Raw genomic sequence first — 17,585 nt, 5'->3', positions numbered from 1 at the left:
GTGCCCATGTGAATGCTTTCAAAGGCAAAAGAGTTTAAAAAAGTTGACAAGAGCATCTACAAAATACCAAGTATATTATTTTTGCTTTCGTGGGCTGCTCGATAAGTATCACAAATATACATACATACATATATAACCATAGGAAAGTTCATAAACTCATTCTTTATTTAAATAGTAGTGTGATACAAATTATTTATTATATATACTTTCAATTTGGTGAACATTTTGTTGTAGAGTATATGATGGGTTGGATTAAGATTTCTATTTTACAAATTTAATTACAAATTAAATAAATAATCATATACAAATTTTAGGAATTAAAATGAATAGAAACAGAAACTAGAGTTCAGTCCTTTCGGCTTTCAGATTCCTCAATAATCATTTTTATACCCTGAACCCATTGAAAATGGGAAATCATGGTATAATGGTTTTGTGAAAAGTATGTAACAGGCAGAAGGACTCATTAAGTATAAAAATGAAACGACAAACAGTTCGATTAGCCCATGCCGGTGAACTTGGAGAGTGACTCTGTGAGCTCCAGTTAAGCCCATCCGATGCAATCGCTTGTATCGCGATCTTTCTTTCCCTCTACTTCATCTCGCCCTATTCCACAATTCAACATCCAACGGCTCCATTTCTCGCATTATGCTGCTGTCGCTTCTCTTGCTGATGAAGACATTATCATTTATAAGGCCAACCGCAGCGAATGTTGCGTGGCCGTCCATCTGTCTTTCACTGTGTGTGTATGTAGGTATGATTGTGTATATGTATATGTGTGTTTCTATGTCTGTGCGTGTACCTTAAAGCAAAACACAGTTCTGTGATCGTATCATCATCTTCATCAACTCCCCGTTTTTATATGTATGTGTATGTATATATAACGAGTGGGGGATATACATATGTATACACATACATATATACATATGCTCAAGTCAGAAACAAACATAAGTATGGTTATGAGTGCTATGTCATAGCAATTAGTTCACCATGAAGTTGCCCTTTTTCATACATATTTATTGTTTGACAAAAGAAAATTTACTATAATTTTTCAATACAACTAATAATAAACAAATAGGAAAGCTCTAATCGAGACTTCTCGACTACGAGATTCTCTGAACCCTCGAGGAACTGATATTTCAATAATTCTTCGCGTTTTTCTGCTTACTCAAGAAACACGAGGACGCATGGGGTGCAGCTTGGGCTTACTATGGGAACTTAATTGAAAGGGTAGGTTAAAAAGGGTTTTAATTTATAACAAAATAAGCAAAAGGAGCAGCTATCGATTTTTCAAGAAAAACTCGATACACCCGTGATATAAACGGGCCTAGGAGAACAATGTAATCTCTAGCTCTTGTATCTTCTGAGATCGACGTGTCCGACATACGGACGGACGGATGCACGTACAGACATACCGACAGACAAGGCCAAATCGACTCAGCCTAATCAAGAATACATACATATAAGCTTTGTGGGATCTGCCACGCCTGCCTCTTACATACTTTTAACAAAACCAGTATATCCTAATTTTCCACTTTTAATACGTATATCTTTAGTATACGCCTTCTACCTGTTTGATATTTTCAATGGATTCACGGTATTCAAACAATGTCAAAAGTTTATACAAAGGGCTTGAGTTGAGTGTTAAAAATATACATATGTAAATAATGAAATCTTTGCTTGAAATTGAAAAGAAATTTTTGTTTGAGTCCGATCCAGTTAGCTTTAAAAAAAATTGACCCCATACAAAAATCTCATGGGTAATTCAGTATTGCAGAGTCGGATTTGCATTCTGTTCTGCACATATCAGGATGAATACTGTTCTTCTTGGGGACCAAATCCTGTTCCCTTGTGTTATTATCATGATGTAAAAACTTATTGCGACTAATTCCCGCAAATGTTTTTTTTTTTTTTCAAAGCTAGCCGGAATTTTCCCAGTTTAAAGATATCGTTTAGCTGAGGTAAGGGCGTGAAATATGAGTCTTAATATCAAAGAATAATATGCACGTAAAGTCCACAGATTTACAGTCAACAGGTAAGAAGGCTCTCGTCGAGACTGCTCGACTAGGAGATACCCTAAACTAGGGATGCAAGTGAGACCATCGATTTTTTACAATCGATAGTGAAAACAATTGATTGTTTTGCGTCCCTACCCTGAACCCTACAAACTGATATTCTAATCATTCTGCACTTCTTTAATACACACATACATGCTGCAGTGTGGGCAATATAAGAATTAATTTGTTGAATAATTTCTCTTGTAGAGGGACTATCTTAATGAAACTTTCAGAAAGTAAACATAATGCTTAAGTGTGTGTATGTTCCTAGTAATTGACATACGATTCTTTGAAAGGGGGCGTGGTATCAAATCTGTAAAATTCAAAATCTTCGTATCCATTAAATATACATATGTATATACACAATGAATCTGAGGGTCTAATAGTATTCACATTAGGCTGAAAAAACGAAATCGATTTATCGATTATTCGCGATAAAAAAGATATCGAATAAGTTATCTAAGAAATATGAACGAGTATACATGCCAAATGTCAGATCTCTAGCTCTTATATCTTCTGAAATCGGTTTGTTCATATGGACTGAGACACGGACAGGGCTATGTCGACTCAGCTTGTCACCCTGATCACCCTGATACATATATATACATATACATACATATACTCTGTGGGGTCTGCCACGCCTCCTTCTGCCTTTTACATACTTTTCACACAACCATTATACCCTGATTTCCCATTTTCAATGGGTGCAGGGTATAACAAGCAAGAAAGCTCTAGTCGAAACTGCCCGACTACGAGATTTCCTGAACCCTTCGAGCAATAGCTGTTTCAATCATTTTTCACACACACGCATACACACACGCACACACACACGCTTACACACACAGACACGCATGTATAAACACGCATTGGCTGCAGTGGTGGCTTACTATAGGAAACTAATTGTTCAATAACTTTTCTTGTGGATGTACTTTCTTCATGAAACTTTCAGATTATGATTATAACAAGGATATACATGTATTTGTCAAAGCACAAGTCCCTAGTATTTGAAATACGCCTTTTACAAATGTGAGGGTGAGGGGGTGAATTAGGGGTGGAGGGTAAATTTTGACAAAAATCGAAATTTCAAGTTCTCGCTCTTATATCTTCTGAGATCGACGCGTTCATGCATACGGACAGACGGACAGAGCTAAATCGACTCAGCTCGTCGCTCTGATCAAGAATATATATACTTTATGGGGTCTCCTTCTGCCTGTTACATACATTTAACAAAACCATTATACTCTGATTTCCCATTGAAAATGGGTTCAGAGTATAAAAATGTAGGCTTGCTATTTAAGTAATAATATAATTCGATTTATGTACATATACAAAAGAACAAATAAATATAAAATCTAAGTCGTAGCAATTTATAATATGCGTGTGCTAAATATATATGTATGTACATATGTACGTACTTCAAGTGTCGACGGGTAACAATTCTCTTTGTAGCTAACATCGATAAATATTCGGTAAGGGTATTAAAGACGAACCACAACCAACAATTCGAGCAACAATGTAGCCGACTAATGAAGACATTCCATTCTGTTGCCTTATACTCGATGAAGTATTCAACTATAAAAAAGAAAAAAGCCCGAAAACCGGTCCATTCAATCTTTATTTTAGACACGACGGTATACATATGTATATATGTATATATGTATGTACATATGTACATATGTATAAATGAATGTACAGACACGTACATATATGTATATGTATATATGTATGCTTTAATTTCAGCTTTTGTATGCGTGCTTGTTTGTGCTGCCCGCTTACGGCGAGTGTTTTATATATGTAAGTGTGTATGACACGTGCTAAATGTCTAGAAAATAATGCTTGCTTTTTAAAACTAAATTGGATGTACTTATGTATGTATAATAATTTGATATTTGCTTGTTTGACTCTGTTATTACATAATATATTGTTTCTTTTTGTTTAATGTTACAGATGTATGTATGTATATATACATATATACACATATGTATATTTAATATATGTATATGTACATAGTTCTGCTTTTTAAACGCGTATATCAGACAAGGAAAGAGTTATGCTTATGCTCCTACGAAGGTAAACTAATACCATCGAAAGAGCCGCTAAGCTACAAAAGATGAAGCTGTGTGTGTGCACTCATGATTGTGTGTGTCACGCTCTCTTTTGCCTATACGTATGTATGTGTTTGTATATGCTTTCAATACATCTGTAAAGTCAATCTACGTATTTATAAAGCAGACAAAAAGTAAAACAGGTTGCATAGGAGGAGTTTCATGATACAAACAAAATGGCGAATACGAAACATCGCATCACTCACACAACACGTATTTTAGTTCATCCATACGGTTTGCCATTAAGTTTCAACTTTATATTAATAACACTTGTATTAAAAAGACAAATGAAGCAAGTATACATGCCTGTTCAACAAAATAAGAAATTGAATCTACTATTATATTATACTACTGCAACTATATTTGTACCTACACTAAGTAGGTATATTCATACATACATATGTATCGATGATAACTGTAGATATGAAATTTTAAATTCATACTGTACGCTTGCACACCATACGTACAAGAAACTTATCATTTATTTCGAAAGCTCATCACATTTTCTTTTTCTCTATCAAAATCGATAATTTAACTTCATTCTTAAATTAAGGTTAAATGTGTAAGTCAGAGCTGTAATCAAGAATTATTAACTTTCACACTTCGAATACGAACCTACATCAAAGAGCTTAAGGAATATAAAATTTGTACATTTGTTATTATACTGGTAACTCGAGTCAAAACTTTAAATTCAAACCTGTCGTTGACCGACAATTAACGTTTTAAGCGATAGGGAACTCGATAATATATCGTAGCGCTGAGTGACGTTCCGTTTGAACAAGGTGGCAGCACTTTGTCAAATAATTTATCAGTGCCAACGCAGGAGTAGTTCACAGTACGTGTTGTTTACGTTGCCAGACTACATAATCTTTACGCGCCAAATTCAAATATTAAAATTGCAAAAAAAATTTTTATGTTAGAACATGACATGACATGAAATAACAGCATTTGAATTCAAAATATACTATTTATTTTTCCGCGAGATAAATGAACAGTAATTTATTTATAAACATATAGAAAGCAGATATAACAGATATTTAAAAAATATAATAATCGAAAAACGACCGACATAGGGAGATTAATTCTTCTTTTCCTCTTCTTTTTCAACTTCTGGATACTCTAGCTTAACGCCTGGCTCGCATGTAAAAATCGGACAGCAATAGGGAAATGGTGCCGTTTTGTTGGTCTTCTCGGTGTCCAGCTTACACTTATTATTTGCTAGCGATAAAGGCAAAGGCCCGCAATCTTCTACAAGCTCCAATAACCTGTAAATATTGTTGAATGTTTTATGAGAAAACGGACTTTGATTCATTAAAAGTTCTTACTTTGATGAATCCTCTTCATTCTGCACGCACGTGGAACGACCGCAAAATGGCGTCAGCTCCCATGTCTTTCCGGGCTCAACAGTGGCACACCGAGTCGATGCAAAGCACATCCCAGGAAAATCTTACAAAATTCCAATATAATAAATATATAAATTAATTTTAAATGTTATGGCTATTTTGAATTTTTATACCCTGAACCCATTTTCAATGGGAAATCAGGGTATAATGGCTTTGTCAAATGTATTGAATTTTTAGCTTTGAAGCGAAATAAAAGCAGTAAGAATATGCATATTCAATTTTTAAAAAATGAAAGTAGGTATATAAGACTATAAACTATATTAGTAAGTAAAAAAAATTACAATATGTTTCCATTAACAAAAGAAAATAACAAAAAAAAAGAAGTAACAAAAATCAGCTGACATGAAAGTGTTTACACAACTAAAACAATTAGTTCATTATAGTGTTTTAACTCCTTTCTAGTTAAAACTAAAACTTTTTTTGGCCACCGTTGGCATCTATGACTGCTCCCAAGCGTCTATTCATCGATTGGACCAGGTTTCTTACATATTCCACTGGGATATTTTGCCATTCCTCCAAAACAATGGTTTTCAGCTCAGTTTTATTCTTTGGATGCCTCTTGGCGGGTAAAACTGCCACAGAGATTGGCCAAATGTTTTTGATTTCTTGGAAAACGGTATATAATATACTAAGCCGTGCAAAAAAAGAGGATAGGCTTGAGTTAAAGGTTAAAGGTTAAAGGTTAAAGTTAAAGGACGGCCTCTTTTATTATCACCCAGGGCAGAGCGAGTTATGCTCAGAAAAATGGACGAGAATAGAATTTCGAGCCAATACGCCTCGATTGAAGTAATGGCACTCAAGCAGGAAGGCTAGTTCTAAGTTTTGTGCAATTGTCTAGCATTTGTTCAATCAAGTTTTTACTGCATATACCTACATAAATGTATACATATAAAGCTTTTTAGATTACATAAATAAAAATGTATGACTCACCTCTAAGCACATCGGCCGGAATCAGACGTTTGTAAATTTTGATTTCACCATCTTTTTGCTCATCATTCGAGACGTTTTTTTCGGTATCCGCCAAGGCAATGGAAGGTACCAATAGAAAGGCCATGGTGAAACCAGCTAAAACTGTTATTAGCTTATTCATTTTTCGTTCGGTTTATCTCTTTTCTTCGTGAACGGCAAACAACAAGAGAAACAACAGCAATGAATACGAAATTCAGTTCAGATCGACGATTCCGAACGCCGACCAATTCCGAAACGAGTCCGGTTCAAGCGAAAGTAAACATCGAATTGAAACTAACCGACCAGTATCACAACTATTTATAAGCGAAATCGTGCTTGTGGATTTTCGAGTTTCTTTAGTTGTTTCTGCTTTTGTTGTTATTGTTGATGTAGACATGAGTCGGTAACTGACAAGCTCTGCTTTGTCAACTAGGTGTTAGGCGTTGATATTAGCGTATGTATGCGTATGTATGTATGTAAGTTTCTTTGTAGCTATGAGCTGTTTTCTTAAAACCTTGCACACGTACATGCACATTGACAAAGAAAGAGCATTATTTAAGCCGGTCCTTCAGTCTTACCACCAAATTTGGTACCTCCACATATTTCAGGTACAATATGTTACAGACTACGATAAAACATTTTGGGAAAAATTGGATGACCAAAAAACTGTTCAAACAATACATGTGTGCAGCGATTTTTTAAGATGATTAATTTTGTAAAATCAATTTTTGTTTATGTAATCGATAGCATATAAACTGAAATTATATGTGCCGTTAGATAAATATATTTGAAATAGGAAAAATAAAATCGTCAAAACAATTTCCCTCTAGGTTGACTTTTCGATAATTAGGTTGGGATTTTAATTTTTGGTGACCGATTATACGGTATGTTTTCAGATTGCATTCGGTCAATTTTGGTGCCAAATAAAATCTAAAATAAATACTAAAAAAACTTGAACTTCATTACAAATAATAAATATATTTATTGTATTTAAAAAAAAAGTTCATATAGAAACTATCGGTTGATCACATTCGAAATATATTAAGAGTGCTTAGTAAACTATCGATAAAAATTTATCTCCAATCGCTACACGTCAATTTTAAGTCACTAAAATTTGTGTGAAAATATAGATTCTATTTGCTTGAACAGAAAACAGGCAAGAAAATGGGACTGACCATATCCAGTTTACTAACGCGGTTATTTGGCAAAAAACAAATGCGAATTTTAATGGGTAGGTGTTGGATGCATCCATGACTAGCAATATGATGCGTCGGTGGCAGCGTAAAGTGGCCACGCCAGTACGTCATGACATTACACCTTAAATAGACGGTAAAGTTCTAGCCACGCAGCCAAAATGCGGAACATAGAATGTTGATTTCACGCAATTGATATTTTGATGCATGCATATATACTCAGAGGCACGCATATAAGTAAATAGACTACTTTTACTTTAACATCTTTTTATTTTGCGTTTTTGAATGCTCAGTTGGCCTGGACGCTGCCGGAAAGACAACCATATTGTATAAATTGAAATTGGGCGAAATTGTAACAACCATACCTACCATAGGATTCAATGTGGAGACGGTAGAATACAAAAATATATGCTTTACTGTTTGGGACGTCGGCGGCCAGGACAAAATTCGTCCACTATGGCGTCATTATTTTCAAAATACACAAGGCCTAATTTTTGTTGTCGACTCGAACGATCGTGATCGAATAACCGAGGCTGAAAAGGAACTACAAAATATGGTACATTTAATTTGATCTTGTAGTGTTTATGCAAATATTGAAATTTCTGCTTGTGTACTCATATTTAAGCTTCAAGAGGATGAACTTAGGGATGCTGTTCTTTTGGTATTTGCAAACAAACAGGACCTGCCCAATGCAATGAGTGCAGCAGAACTGACTGACAAGTTACATTTGAATCAATTGAGGAACCGTCATGTATGTCATATCTAATCAGATGGCAATTTCTGCAGGCTGACTATATTTTTATATATTCTAGTGGTTTATTCAGTCCACTTGCGCCACCCAAGGACACGGCTTGTACGAGGGACTAGATTGGCTGTCAGCCGAGTTGGCCAAAAAATGATTATTGACTCAAACTACAATAATTTCCAAGAAAGCGCTAAGATTGTCTTTTCTCTTCAATCATAAAAAAATATACTATTAAATAGCTTCTATAAAAATAAATGTATGTGTATAATAAGTTAAATTTAATCGATGTTTTCTTTTAACCGAACACCCTGTGAATTCAAATATTGGTTTGTTTCATTTTTATATATGTATTTAACAGTTTTTAATCAACAATTTTAAATTACGCATACAAACAAAAAACAGTAAGATTCGCAGCAATCAAAACTAGAAGTGTATGTACAGTGAGTGGATGTATGTGAGCAATAAAACATAAATGTAGATACATATCAATCAAATGATTATTGCACATTATCAGAAAAAAAAAATCTATACGACATAAAAACTGTTAAAAATATTACCCTTATAATATTTTGTGATTTTTCTATATATCCAATGTAAGTAATAATAAGTACAGGAAAATCAAGCGGAATGCATTCGTATAGATATAGATATATATACGCTGGAGACACGAAAACATTGATGTGTATGTAGCAAATACAAATCTCACATACAATTTGAATATTTACTGCATAACATATATACACATTGTACACACATGTTTGATTGCTTTTTGATTAAAAAACATATATAACAATTGCATTTATATAACAAATTTTTCAATAATACTTCTTATTACAAAATATAATCAAGCATTTTATAATGCAAGCAATAATACTAAGCTACTCCTCCACTGTTTGAACTGTGCCTACGTTTGCTATGCTTGGCAATTTATTTAATTTCCATTGCTTTTCTCAAAGGTCAATATCTAAGGAATCGGGTGCCAATAGCATGGGTTCGCCTTGGGACTCATCCACTAAAGAAGAAAGTGAATGATCGTTTATCATCACTGCAGAGAGGTCCACCGAATGATGATCGTCTACATCAACAGCACCATGTGATTGCTGTGATGAAGATAGTAGCGGATCGTGCCCAGAGCCATCGCAATCGTTGTTTAGCATGCCAAATGACGAACTCTGCTCGTTATGGCCTCTATGATGGGGATGTGAATGCAAATGTTGATGCCCCTGTCCTCGGTGCGAATACGAATGCGAGTGCTCCGAATGGGTACAAAATCTGCTGTTGTTATCGCCACGGCTGCTGCTGCCAGTGCAGGTGCCGGTACGCTTCAAATCCGCACCACCTGCTGCTGTGGTACTATAAATGGCAGCCTCTCTATTGCTCTGAAGTTGCGTGGCAACTGGCGAATGGCTACTATGTGAAGACAACATCGGATCACCTCCCTGGACCGGGTGTTTACAATCTTCCATCAGTTCATCGAGTTGATTCAAGCCCATACTTGGAGGATCACTGTTGATCAACGGAAGCTGAATAAACACCAGCTTGAGTTTAGTTTTATATTACATCTAATTAATTCCTATTTATTATTACCTTGTCCTCCATAACATCCTCCATTAGGGACGCCGCTGTTTGATGATTATGTCCAGCAGATGAAGTTGTTGGTGACGGGCTGGAGCACTTAAGATACGAGATGGGTGGCGTGGGAGCTGATACAGATGTCAGGTTGTAATCAGAGAGAGAAATGCCATGCGATTTTGCCTGCAATTCTAATTCCTATTATAAAAAAAAAGAGAGTTTGGAATGTTAACAGCAATATTGATGCAAAGATATAGATGAAAATTTGTTTACCCGTATGCGAGATATGAGTTTTCTGTTCTGTAGCTCCATTTGGCGTTGACGGGTTTCGTTTTGCCTTAAACGCGAGACTTCATGCTTTAGGCATTTGATGTAATCAACCGAAGACTTTAGAATTGTTCCCTTATTGGGGCGTATGTCGCGTACAACCTCATAGAACGCCTCACTTCCCTTTGGCAACAGAGTGCCAAGCTCCTTGATTCGGTCATTTATGTTGAAACGCCGACGACGCTCAACTGTTGTAGAACGCGAAAACGACATATTTATTTTCAAATAAATATTTTTAACTTACTCATAAATAACTTACTCATATTATGATTATCCTTTTTCTGTCTATCTTTTATTTCTGCATCAGTTAAATTTTGTGGTTCCTGCTTAATAGACAGCTCCGAACTAAAGTTTTTATCGAAATTAAAGGAATCATTTTGGAGTATGTCATCGAAGAGATCTTCTGCCTGCGAATATGAATACGATATCTGGGTTATAATATATGTCTATACAGAAACCTACAATCTAAATTAGATTCCTTAGATTTTAAAGTATTCAATTAGCGATCACAAGAATAAGTAAGAAGAGAATTGGTACGTGTATCAAAATCCAATATAACGCACACACACACAAATATGTGGATGAGGCGGTGGGGGTGAATTATAACAAAAATCGAAATTCTATAAAGTACATATGAATGTACATTTTGAGACTCTAGCTCTAAAGATGTAGGAGAAATAATTTTAAAACTGATTTTCGATAAGGGGGTTTATCGATAAAAAATAACGGGATGAGTTATCGATTTTTAATGATAAACTCGATATCTGCGCTATATACGGACATTAAAAAAACAAAAATTTAAATCTCTAGCTCTTATATCTTCTGAAATCGACGCGTTCATACATACGGATAGATGGACGGACAGGGCTAACCCGACTCCGCTCGTCACCCTGATCAAAAATATATATACTTTGTGTCACGCATCTTTCTGCCTGTTTCATACATTTAAAAAAAAAAAAAAAACATTATACCCTGATGAACCCATTGAAAATGGGAAATCAGGGTATATAAAATATAGTCCGAATTTATATTTTCCATCAATGCAGGATATAACAAGTAACAAAGCTGTAGGCGAGACTAATGATGGCTCCATTATCATAAATAAATAAACGGTCAGTTGGCTTCCATTGGCACGATCGCCTGAACCCTTTCAGTAACTGATAATTGAATAATTCTTCGCATCCTTGTACTTACTATCGGAATTTATTTGCCTAATAAGTTTTCTTATGGATGGACTTTCTCTAAACTGTGATAAGAATATTTAAGTGCATGCATTTACCAAAACATGTGTCTCTTGTATTAGAAATACGTCTTTTACTCATCGAAATTCTAAAATATACATATGAATCTACATTTTAAATTTGGAGACTAGTTCTTAAGATGTACGTTATGTAATGTTATACAACCAACCAGAGAACACATAGACTAGACAGTGGAAAGGTTTTTGCACGATTTTTCTGAGGCGTCAACACCCCAGACAGCTTTGAATTCGCTCGGCTCCTTACTTTTAGGTTCGAGCTACGAAAAAATACGAACGCACAATCATTTCGCTTCATGCGCTCGACCGAGATGGTCAAATGTTGAACAAAAGATCGCTCTATGCTCAATGTTTCCCTTGCTCTCTCTCTCTCGATGCTCTCTGCTCTCTCGAATGTGTATATGTATTAGACGTCTGCATGAATGGCAAAAAAAGCACATTCAAATGTACAAAGTCATCATTGAATTGAGTGAATACTTGTACAAAACGAAATGAGAATGAGTGAGTGACTGAAGTCGTCTTTCTCTCGGCTGCACAAAAATATACCCGAAAAGAAACGAAGTGAGTGAGTGAGCAGCAGAAGCTATTAAATGTTTTATATTGAATACATTCGAATATTGTCAGCTGTTTTCTGCTGTGTGTGTTATCTGTTAAAAGAAAGAGGAAAAAATAAAGAAATATATGTGCAATGTATTTTTTGTTGTGGAATTTTTAACTTATATATTTATTACAAATAATTAATTAATAATATTAGAATTTAAAAACATAATTATATTAATGCTATCAGGGTTTGAAGCTATTGAACATCGCTTTTCTGTAATTAAATTTCTTGCAATTAAAAACGTTGTCTCAGAAGCTGCGCTGCTGGCTGGAATACAAAATATTTGGCAGTTTGTTTTATGCAGTATTGGGAAAAAATGTTTGTGCATTTTCCACCAGGCCAAAACGTCAAAATTGGTTGAGTATGGAACATTTATATTTGTATAGCTTGCTATTTCCATTTCAATCTGATCTTTATTGGACTCAACCTAGACAGCTTCTATGAACTCATCAAATTCATCGCTAGCTGTTTGAGTTTCAAAAGTTTCACAACTTGAGTCTACTAAAAAGTGCTTCATAATAGTTTTACAGTCATTTATTGTTGTTTCCTTTTCATTTTGGGAAAATTGTTTTAGCTTATTTGTAGGCTTCCATTTCGCACGTCTGCTTACAATTTCTCAAAGCACAAAATTAATACACAAAGTATTCTTCGAACTACTTGAGTGGTTCGAATTTTTTCGAAGTTTTCATTTCATTTTGCTCTTCTTAGTCATTTGGCATGAGACACAAAATGTTCGTCTTGCGAAACATGTTCGTCTCATTCTGTCCTTTTCACTCACTCATATTCTATTCAATTCGAATGTACTAAATGTGGCTTTGTTATGAATGTATTCATGCAGACGTCTAATGATCACCCCAACATTTGTGAGCATCGCGGCCCCTGCGTACACACAATCAAACATATGTATGTAAGTGTGAGCAGTTCACAAGATCAACCAAATGGAAATGCTGGGCTTTAATATTGCTACAGGCAGCAAGAGCCTCGCATACAAATGCTCATAGTACATGTAGCAGGGGAGAGTGTGTGCGTGCACGCTCGTCGCGAAAGCATTTTCATACGCTTTCATTCCCTTCCCACAAATAATAACAAAAACGCAAATATTTTGTAGGAGCTTGGCAAACGGTTTGAAAAGTTCGGTATACTCTTCACACAGAAGGAAAGGCGTGGGTTCTTGCTGCGACGAAATTTCAATTTTCGTGAGCTGCTGCTTGTATTACATACATATACACATTCGAGAGAGCAGAGAGCATCGAGAGAGAGAGAGAGAGAGAGAGAGAGAGAGCAAGGGAAACATTGAGCATAGAGGGATCTTTTGTTCAACATTTGACCATCTCGTTCGAGCGCATAAAGCGAAATGAACCTAAAAGTAAGGAGCCGAGCGAATTCAAAGCTGTCTGGGGTGTTGACGCCTCAGAAAAATCGTGCAAAAACCTTTCCACTACTTGTCTAGTCTATGTGTTCTCTGGTTAGTGGCTAAATCGACTCAGCCCGTCGCCGTAAAAACAAATATATATATACTTTATGGGGTCTCTTTTTTGGATGTTAGTTCGAATTTAGATGATGAATGTACTATTGGTTATATCTTTTGATGGGAATGTGGATGCATATGCAAATTCTCCAAAGCTACTCGAAAAAAATAATTTGTATATCCTGAACCCATTGAAAATGGGAAATTTGTATCGTTGAGTTATAAATTAAATTATAAATTTTAACAAAAATTAAAAAGAATTAAAAGATTCTGCGAGATCGAGCCACGACAATTTGTAGCGCCACTTGTATGGCGTGTGCCACTTATCTATATAAAAAGGCTTAAAGATATACGCAAAACGGAAGGAAACATTTTTTTGAAATTAAAAATATATGTATTTATATAAATGAAATATATGAATTAATTATAACATAAATTTTCAATTAAAACAAGTAAGAAAGCTGTAGTCGAGACTGCTCGACTACGAGATCCCCTGAAACCTTCGAGCAATAGATATTTAAATAATTTTTCGCGTCTTTCTGCTTACACAAGAAACACAAACACACATACGCGTACACACACACGCATACACACACAAGCATCAACACGTATGGGCTGCAGTGTGCGCTTACTATGAAAACTTATTTGTTTAATAACTCTTTTTGTGGACATACGATCTTCATAAAACTTTCAGATTATGATTATAACAAGGATATGCATGTATTTGCCAATGCACAAGTCTCTAGTATTTGAAATACGATTTTTACGCTTTTAACAAAAACCGAAATTGCATGAATTGCCTATAAGCATACATTAAAAATTTGGAGACTCTAGCAATAAAGGTGTAGAAGATATAATTTTATAACTGGGTTTCGATAAGGTTTTTTTATCGACAAAAAAAGATCGGGATGAGTTATCGATTTTTAATGATAAACTCGATATCCGCGCTGTAAATACGGACATATAAAAAAATTTGAAGTCTCTAGCCCTTATATTTTCTGAAATCGACGCGTTCATACATACGGACAGACGGACAGGGCCAAATCGACTCAGGTCGTCACCCTGATCAAGAATATATATATTTTGTGGAGTCTGTCACGCCTCCTTCTGCCTGTTATATACATTTCAACAAAACCATTATACCCTAATTTGCCATATAGAAAATGATTGCAGACAAAATTCAAATTCAAATTCTTTTACGGGAGGCTGAAGAAATATAATTCTGATACCTCGAATTGCTGCTTTTTAATTTGACGGCTAAAAACATAATCTATGAACGTACTGTGCAGTGTCATTGAATATTCGATATTTGTATTAATATATTACTAAGAAAAAAAAAAAAAAGAAATCAAAATTGTTATTAGAAATTACTTACATCGCTGTCAAACGAAGGGAGCTGAAAACATACAAACAGATATATATATAAGTGAGGAATTCAGTAAAATGTACAGTTAGGTTTGAACTATACATATAGCCGAACGAAGCCTCAATCGATCAAAATACCTAAAGAGCAGACGACACTTAAACTGATAGAAGACAAAAATAAAATAAAAATTATATACAGTCGAGTCTTGATAATTTAATAAGCTTGGAAAACGCAGCTTTTTTTTGTTTAAATCTCAATTTTTCGGTAATATAATTTCATTTTTGTTTAATTTTTGTGTTTAAGTACATAATTTTGAAATGAATGTGTATCTCATTTATTTTTAATAAGTTATAATTGGTAAAACAACGTGAATACAAAAACCCCTCCAATTCGTATTTTGATGAACAGATCTCATAATATGGTGATAAATGTTGTAAAGGTGCACAATAAAAAGTAAACACGTGGACGTCTATTGACTATAATTGATTATTGACTATTGATTATAAGAATTGTGAAATCCGACCCATTAAAATCTTCATCCCAATGGAAAATATTTTTTTCTTCAATTAGAAGACTGCGAATGTCTAAACTGATGCCCACCAAAAATTAGATCATGAGGCAAAAATTTGCGGTGAAATTTAGCGGTGAAACCAAAATTTGCCTTTTTGGAAATAACTATTTCAGACATGTAAGATAAGGTAAAACATTTGATCCTCGCTTCACACAAAACAAGCAGTGAAGCATGGAAACGTAATGGTGTGGGACTGTTCCTCTTAGTATGGAGCAGATCAGATTTTCCTAATATCTGACGTTAAAAGAGCAGCTGACTACAGGGATATTCTCGAAAATATAATGCTACCATATGCTGAGCAAAACATTCCCCTGCGCTGGGTTTTTTAAAACGATAACACACGAGACACACGTCTAAAATAGTAAAAACTTAGTTTGAGGTTAATAAAATGAAGTACAACTTACCAAAGTAAAGTTTACCTATTATTTGAGTCAAGCAAATACCAGTATAATGGTTTTATTGTATTTTTGTTTTAATTGAATTGAATTTTTGAAAAAAATTTTGTTTTGCAAATTTACTTACAGTCGACTCTTGTTATTTCAAACCTGCGTTATTTCGAACCTCTCATTAATTCAAAGTTATCACTCAGTAATTCGAACTAAAAATCATTGCTAAGACGCGGTAATTCGTACTCATATGGTTAAACACTCGACAATTCGAAATATTTGAAGAGTCCCTTGAATTTCGAAATAACGAGAGTCGACTGTATTTTTATTAATATATACTTAATACAGAAACGTGCATTTAAATTTTGATGTTTAGGGTAGTAGAAAACAAGTAAGTCGGGCGATACCGATTGCAGAAGACTTATTCACAGCCCAAACGCTGTCAACCAGATTATATAATGCAAGTCTAGTGCGCAACAAAAAACAGGGCATAATCTCATTAAATTTGGAAAATCATCGATAGCTATTGCTATGATCATTGCATCATTGCATTCAAATTACATACAAGTTAAGACTATCGACAATCTAAGGAGGCTGGAGAGTCCAGTCAGACATTCAAGGACTAGAGAGAGTTTAGACCTATTGTTCCAAATTATATAAAATATATTATACCTATTGTTCCAAATTATTTAAAATATATTATTTCATTGAACACAAAGTTGTTATATATTCACAAGAACCCAATACAGCGTCCCCAATCAATAGTACTCTAGTGTGGGAGCGCTTAACTTACATATATATATTTGATACAATTTTGATTTTTACTATATATTTATATCCATATATTGGATACCGGCTTCAAGCTAGCAGAGGATCAACACGATTTACCCATACATGTGCACACACTCATCGTCTATTCTATGCGTACAGACAGAAGCGCGCCTTTTCTCACATTCTTAGAATTTCGATTGATTTCTGGACATTCTAGCCGTTACTGTAGTTTTGTCTGATGACGCTCTCTTAATAAGCTATTCTATTTTAGCAACTGGCTGGTCAAGCAAAGCAGTCGTACGGGTGCTAAGCGCGACGCACGTAATGTTAGAGTAGGGGAGGTTCGAGCCTCTACTTTTTATACCCTGAACCCATTGAAAATGGGAAATCAGGGTATAATGGTTTTGTGAAAAAGTATGTAACGGGCAGAAGGGGGCGTGGCAGACCCCACAAAGTATATATATTCTTGATCAGCGTGACGAGCTGAGTCGATATAGCCCTGTCCGTCTGTCCGTCCGTCCGTCCGTCCGTCCGTCCGTATGAGTGCGTCGATCTCAGAAGTTATAAGAGCTAGAGAGCTGAAATTTGGCATGCATACTCGTGTGTACCATACGCAGTACGAGTTTGCTTTATTTTTTCGATAAATCGTCCGATAACTTTTTTATCGAGAATAATCGAAAAATTGATTTTGTTTTTTAGCCTAATTTGAACATTTTTAGACCTGGAGTCTTCAAATTTGCGTTGTATATAAAGTTAATCGATACAAAGATTTTGTAATTTACAGATTTTGGATACCACGCCCCCTTCACCCTCAATT

At 35.0% G+C, this 17,585-nt stretch overlaps 3 protein-coding genes across 7 annotated transcripts in view; 1 reads left to right on the top strand and 2 right to left on the bottom strand.

Moving 5' to 3' along the window:
* Positions 1–5,106: 5,106 nt before the first annotated feature.
* LOC108617938 (uncharacterized) lies at positions 5,107–7,054 on the bottom strand. The gene is made up of 3 exons (XM_018013819.2): positions 6,493–7,054; positions 5,485–5,605; positions 5,107–5,424 (listed from the first exon to the last, which is right to left on the bottom strand). The coding sequence occupies exons 1-3, from the start codon at positions 6,650–6,652 to the stop codon at positions 5,238–5,240; spliced, it is 468 nt and encodes a 155-aa protein (XP_017869308.1). The 5' UTR covers positions 6,653–7,054; the 3' UTR covers positions 5,107–5,237.
* Positions 7,055–7,508: 454 nt separating this feature from the next.
* On the top strand, positions 7,509–8,725 carry Arf4 (ADP-ribosylation factor 2). Its single transcript, XM_018013817.2, has 4 exons — positions 7,509–7,741; positions 7,997–8,259; positions 8,329–8,454; positions 8,516–8,725. The coding sequence occupies exons 1-4, from the start codon at positions 7,675–7,677 to the stop codon at positions 8,600–8,602; spliced, it is 543 nt and encodes a 180-aa protein (XP_017869306.1). The 5' UTR covers positions 7,509–7,674; the 3' UTR covers positions 8,603–8,725.
* Positions 8,726–9,201: 476 nt separating this feature from the next.
* Positions 9,202–17,585, bottom strand: part of Mitf (transcription factor Mitf) — a 30,649-nt gene continuing 22,265 nt past the window's right edge. For 3 of the 5 annotated variants that reach the window (XM_089472822.1, XM_089472821.1, XM_089472818.1), the window contains 5 exons: positions 15,050–15,070; positions 10,607–10,754; positions 10,294–10,535; positions 10,036–10,218; positions 9,202–9,986 (listed from right to left, as the gene is read on the bottom strand). In XM_089472822.1, the coding sequence (XP_089328948.1) occupies positions 9,399–9,986; positions 10,036–10,218; positions 10,294–10,535; positions 10,607–10,754; positions 15,050–15,070 (1,182 nt within the window). In that variant the 3' untranslated portion in view covers positions 9,202–9,398. The remainder of the gene's footprint in view (positions 9,987–10,035; positions 10,219–10,293; positions 10,536–10,606; positions 10,755–15,049; positions 15,071–17,585) is intronic. The other 2 variants (XM_089472819.1, XM_089472820.1) reach the window with 2 other exon arrangements.

Source organism: Drosophila arizonae, chromosome 6 (assembly GCF_054131065.1).
Source record: "Drosophila arizonae isolate 15081-1271.41 chromosome 6, UAZ_ARI_1.0, whole genome shotgun sequence".
Classification (NCBI taxonomy): Eukaryota; Metazoa; Arthropoda; class Insecta; order Diptera; family Drosophilidae; genus Drosophila; species Drosophila arizonae.
The sequence above is the reverse complement of the archived record's forward strand: the minus strand, read 5'-3'. Positions and strand labels throughout refer to the sequence as shown.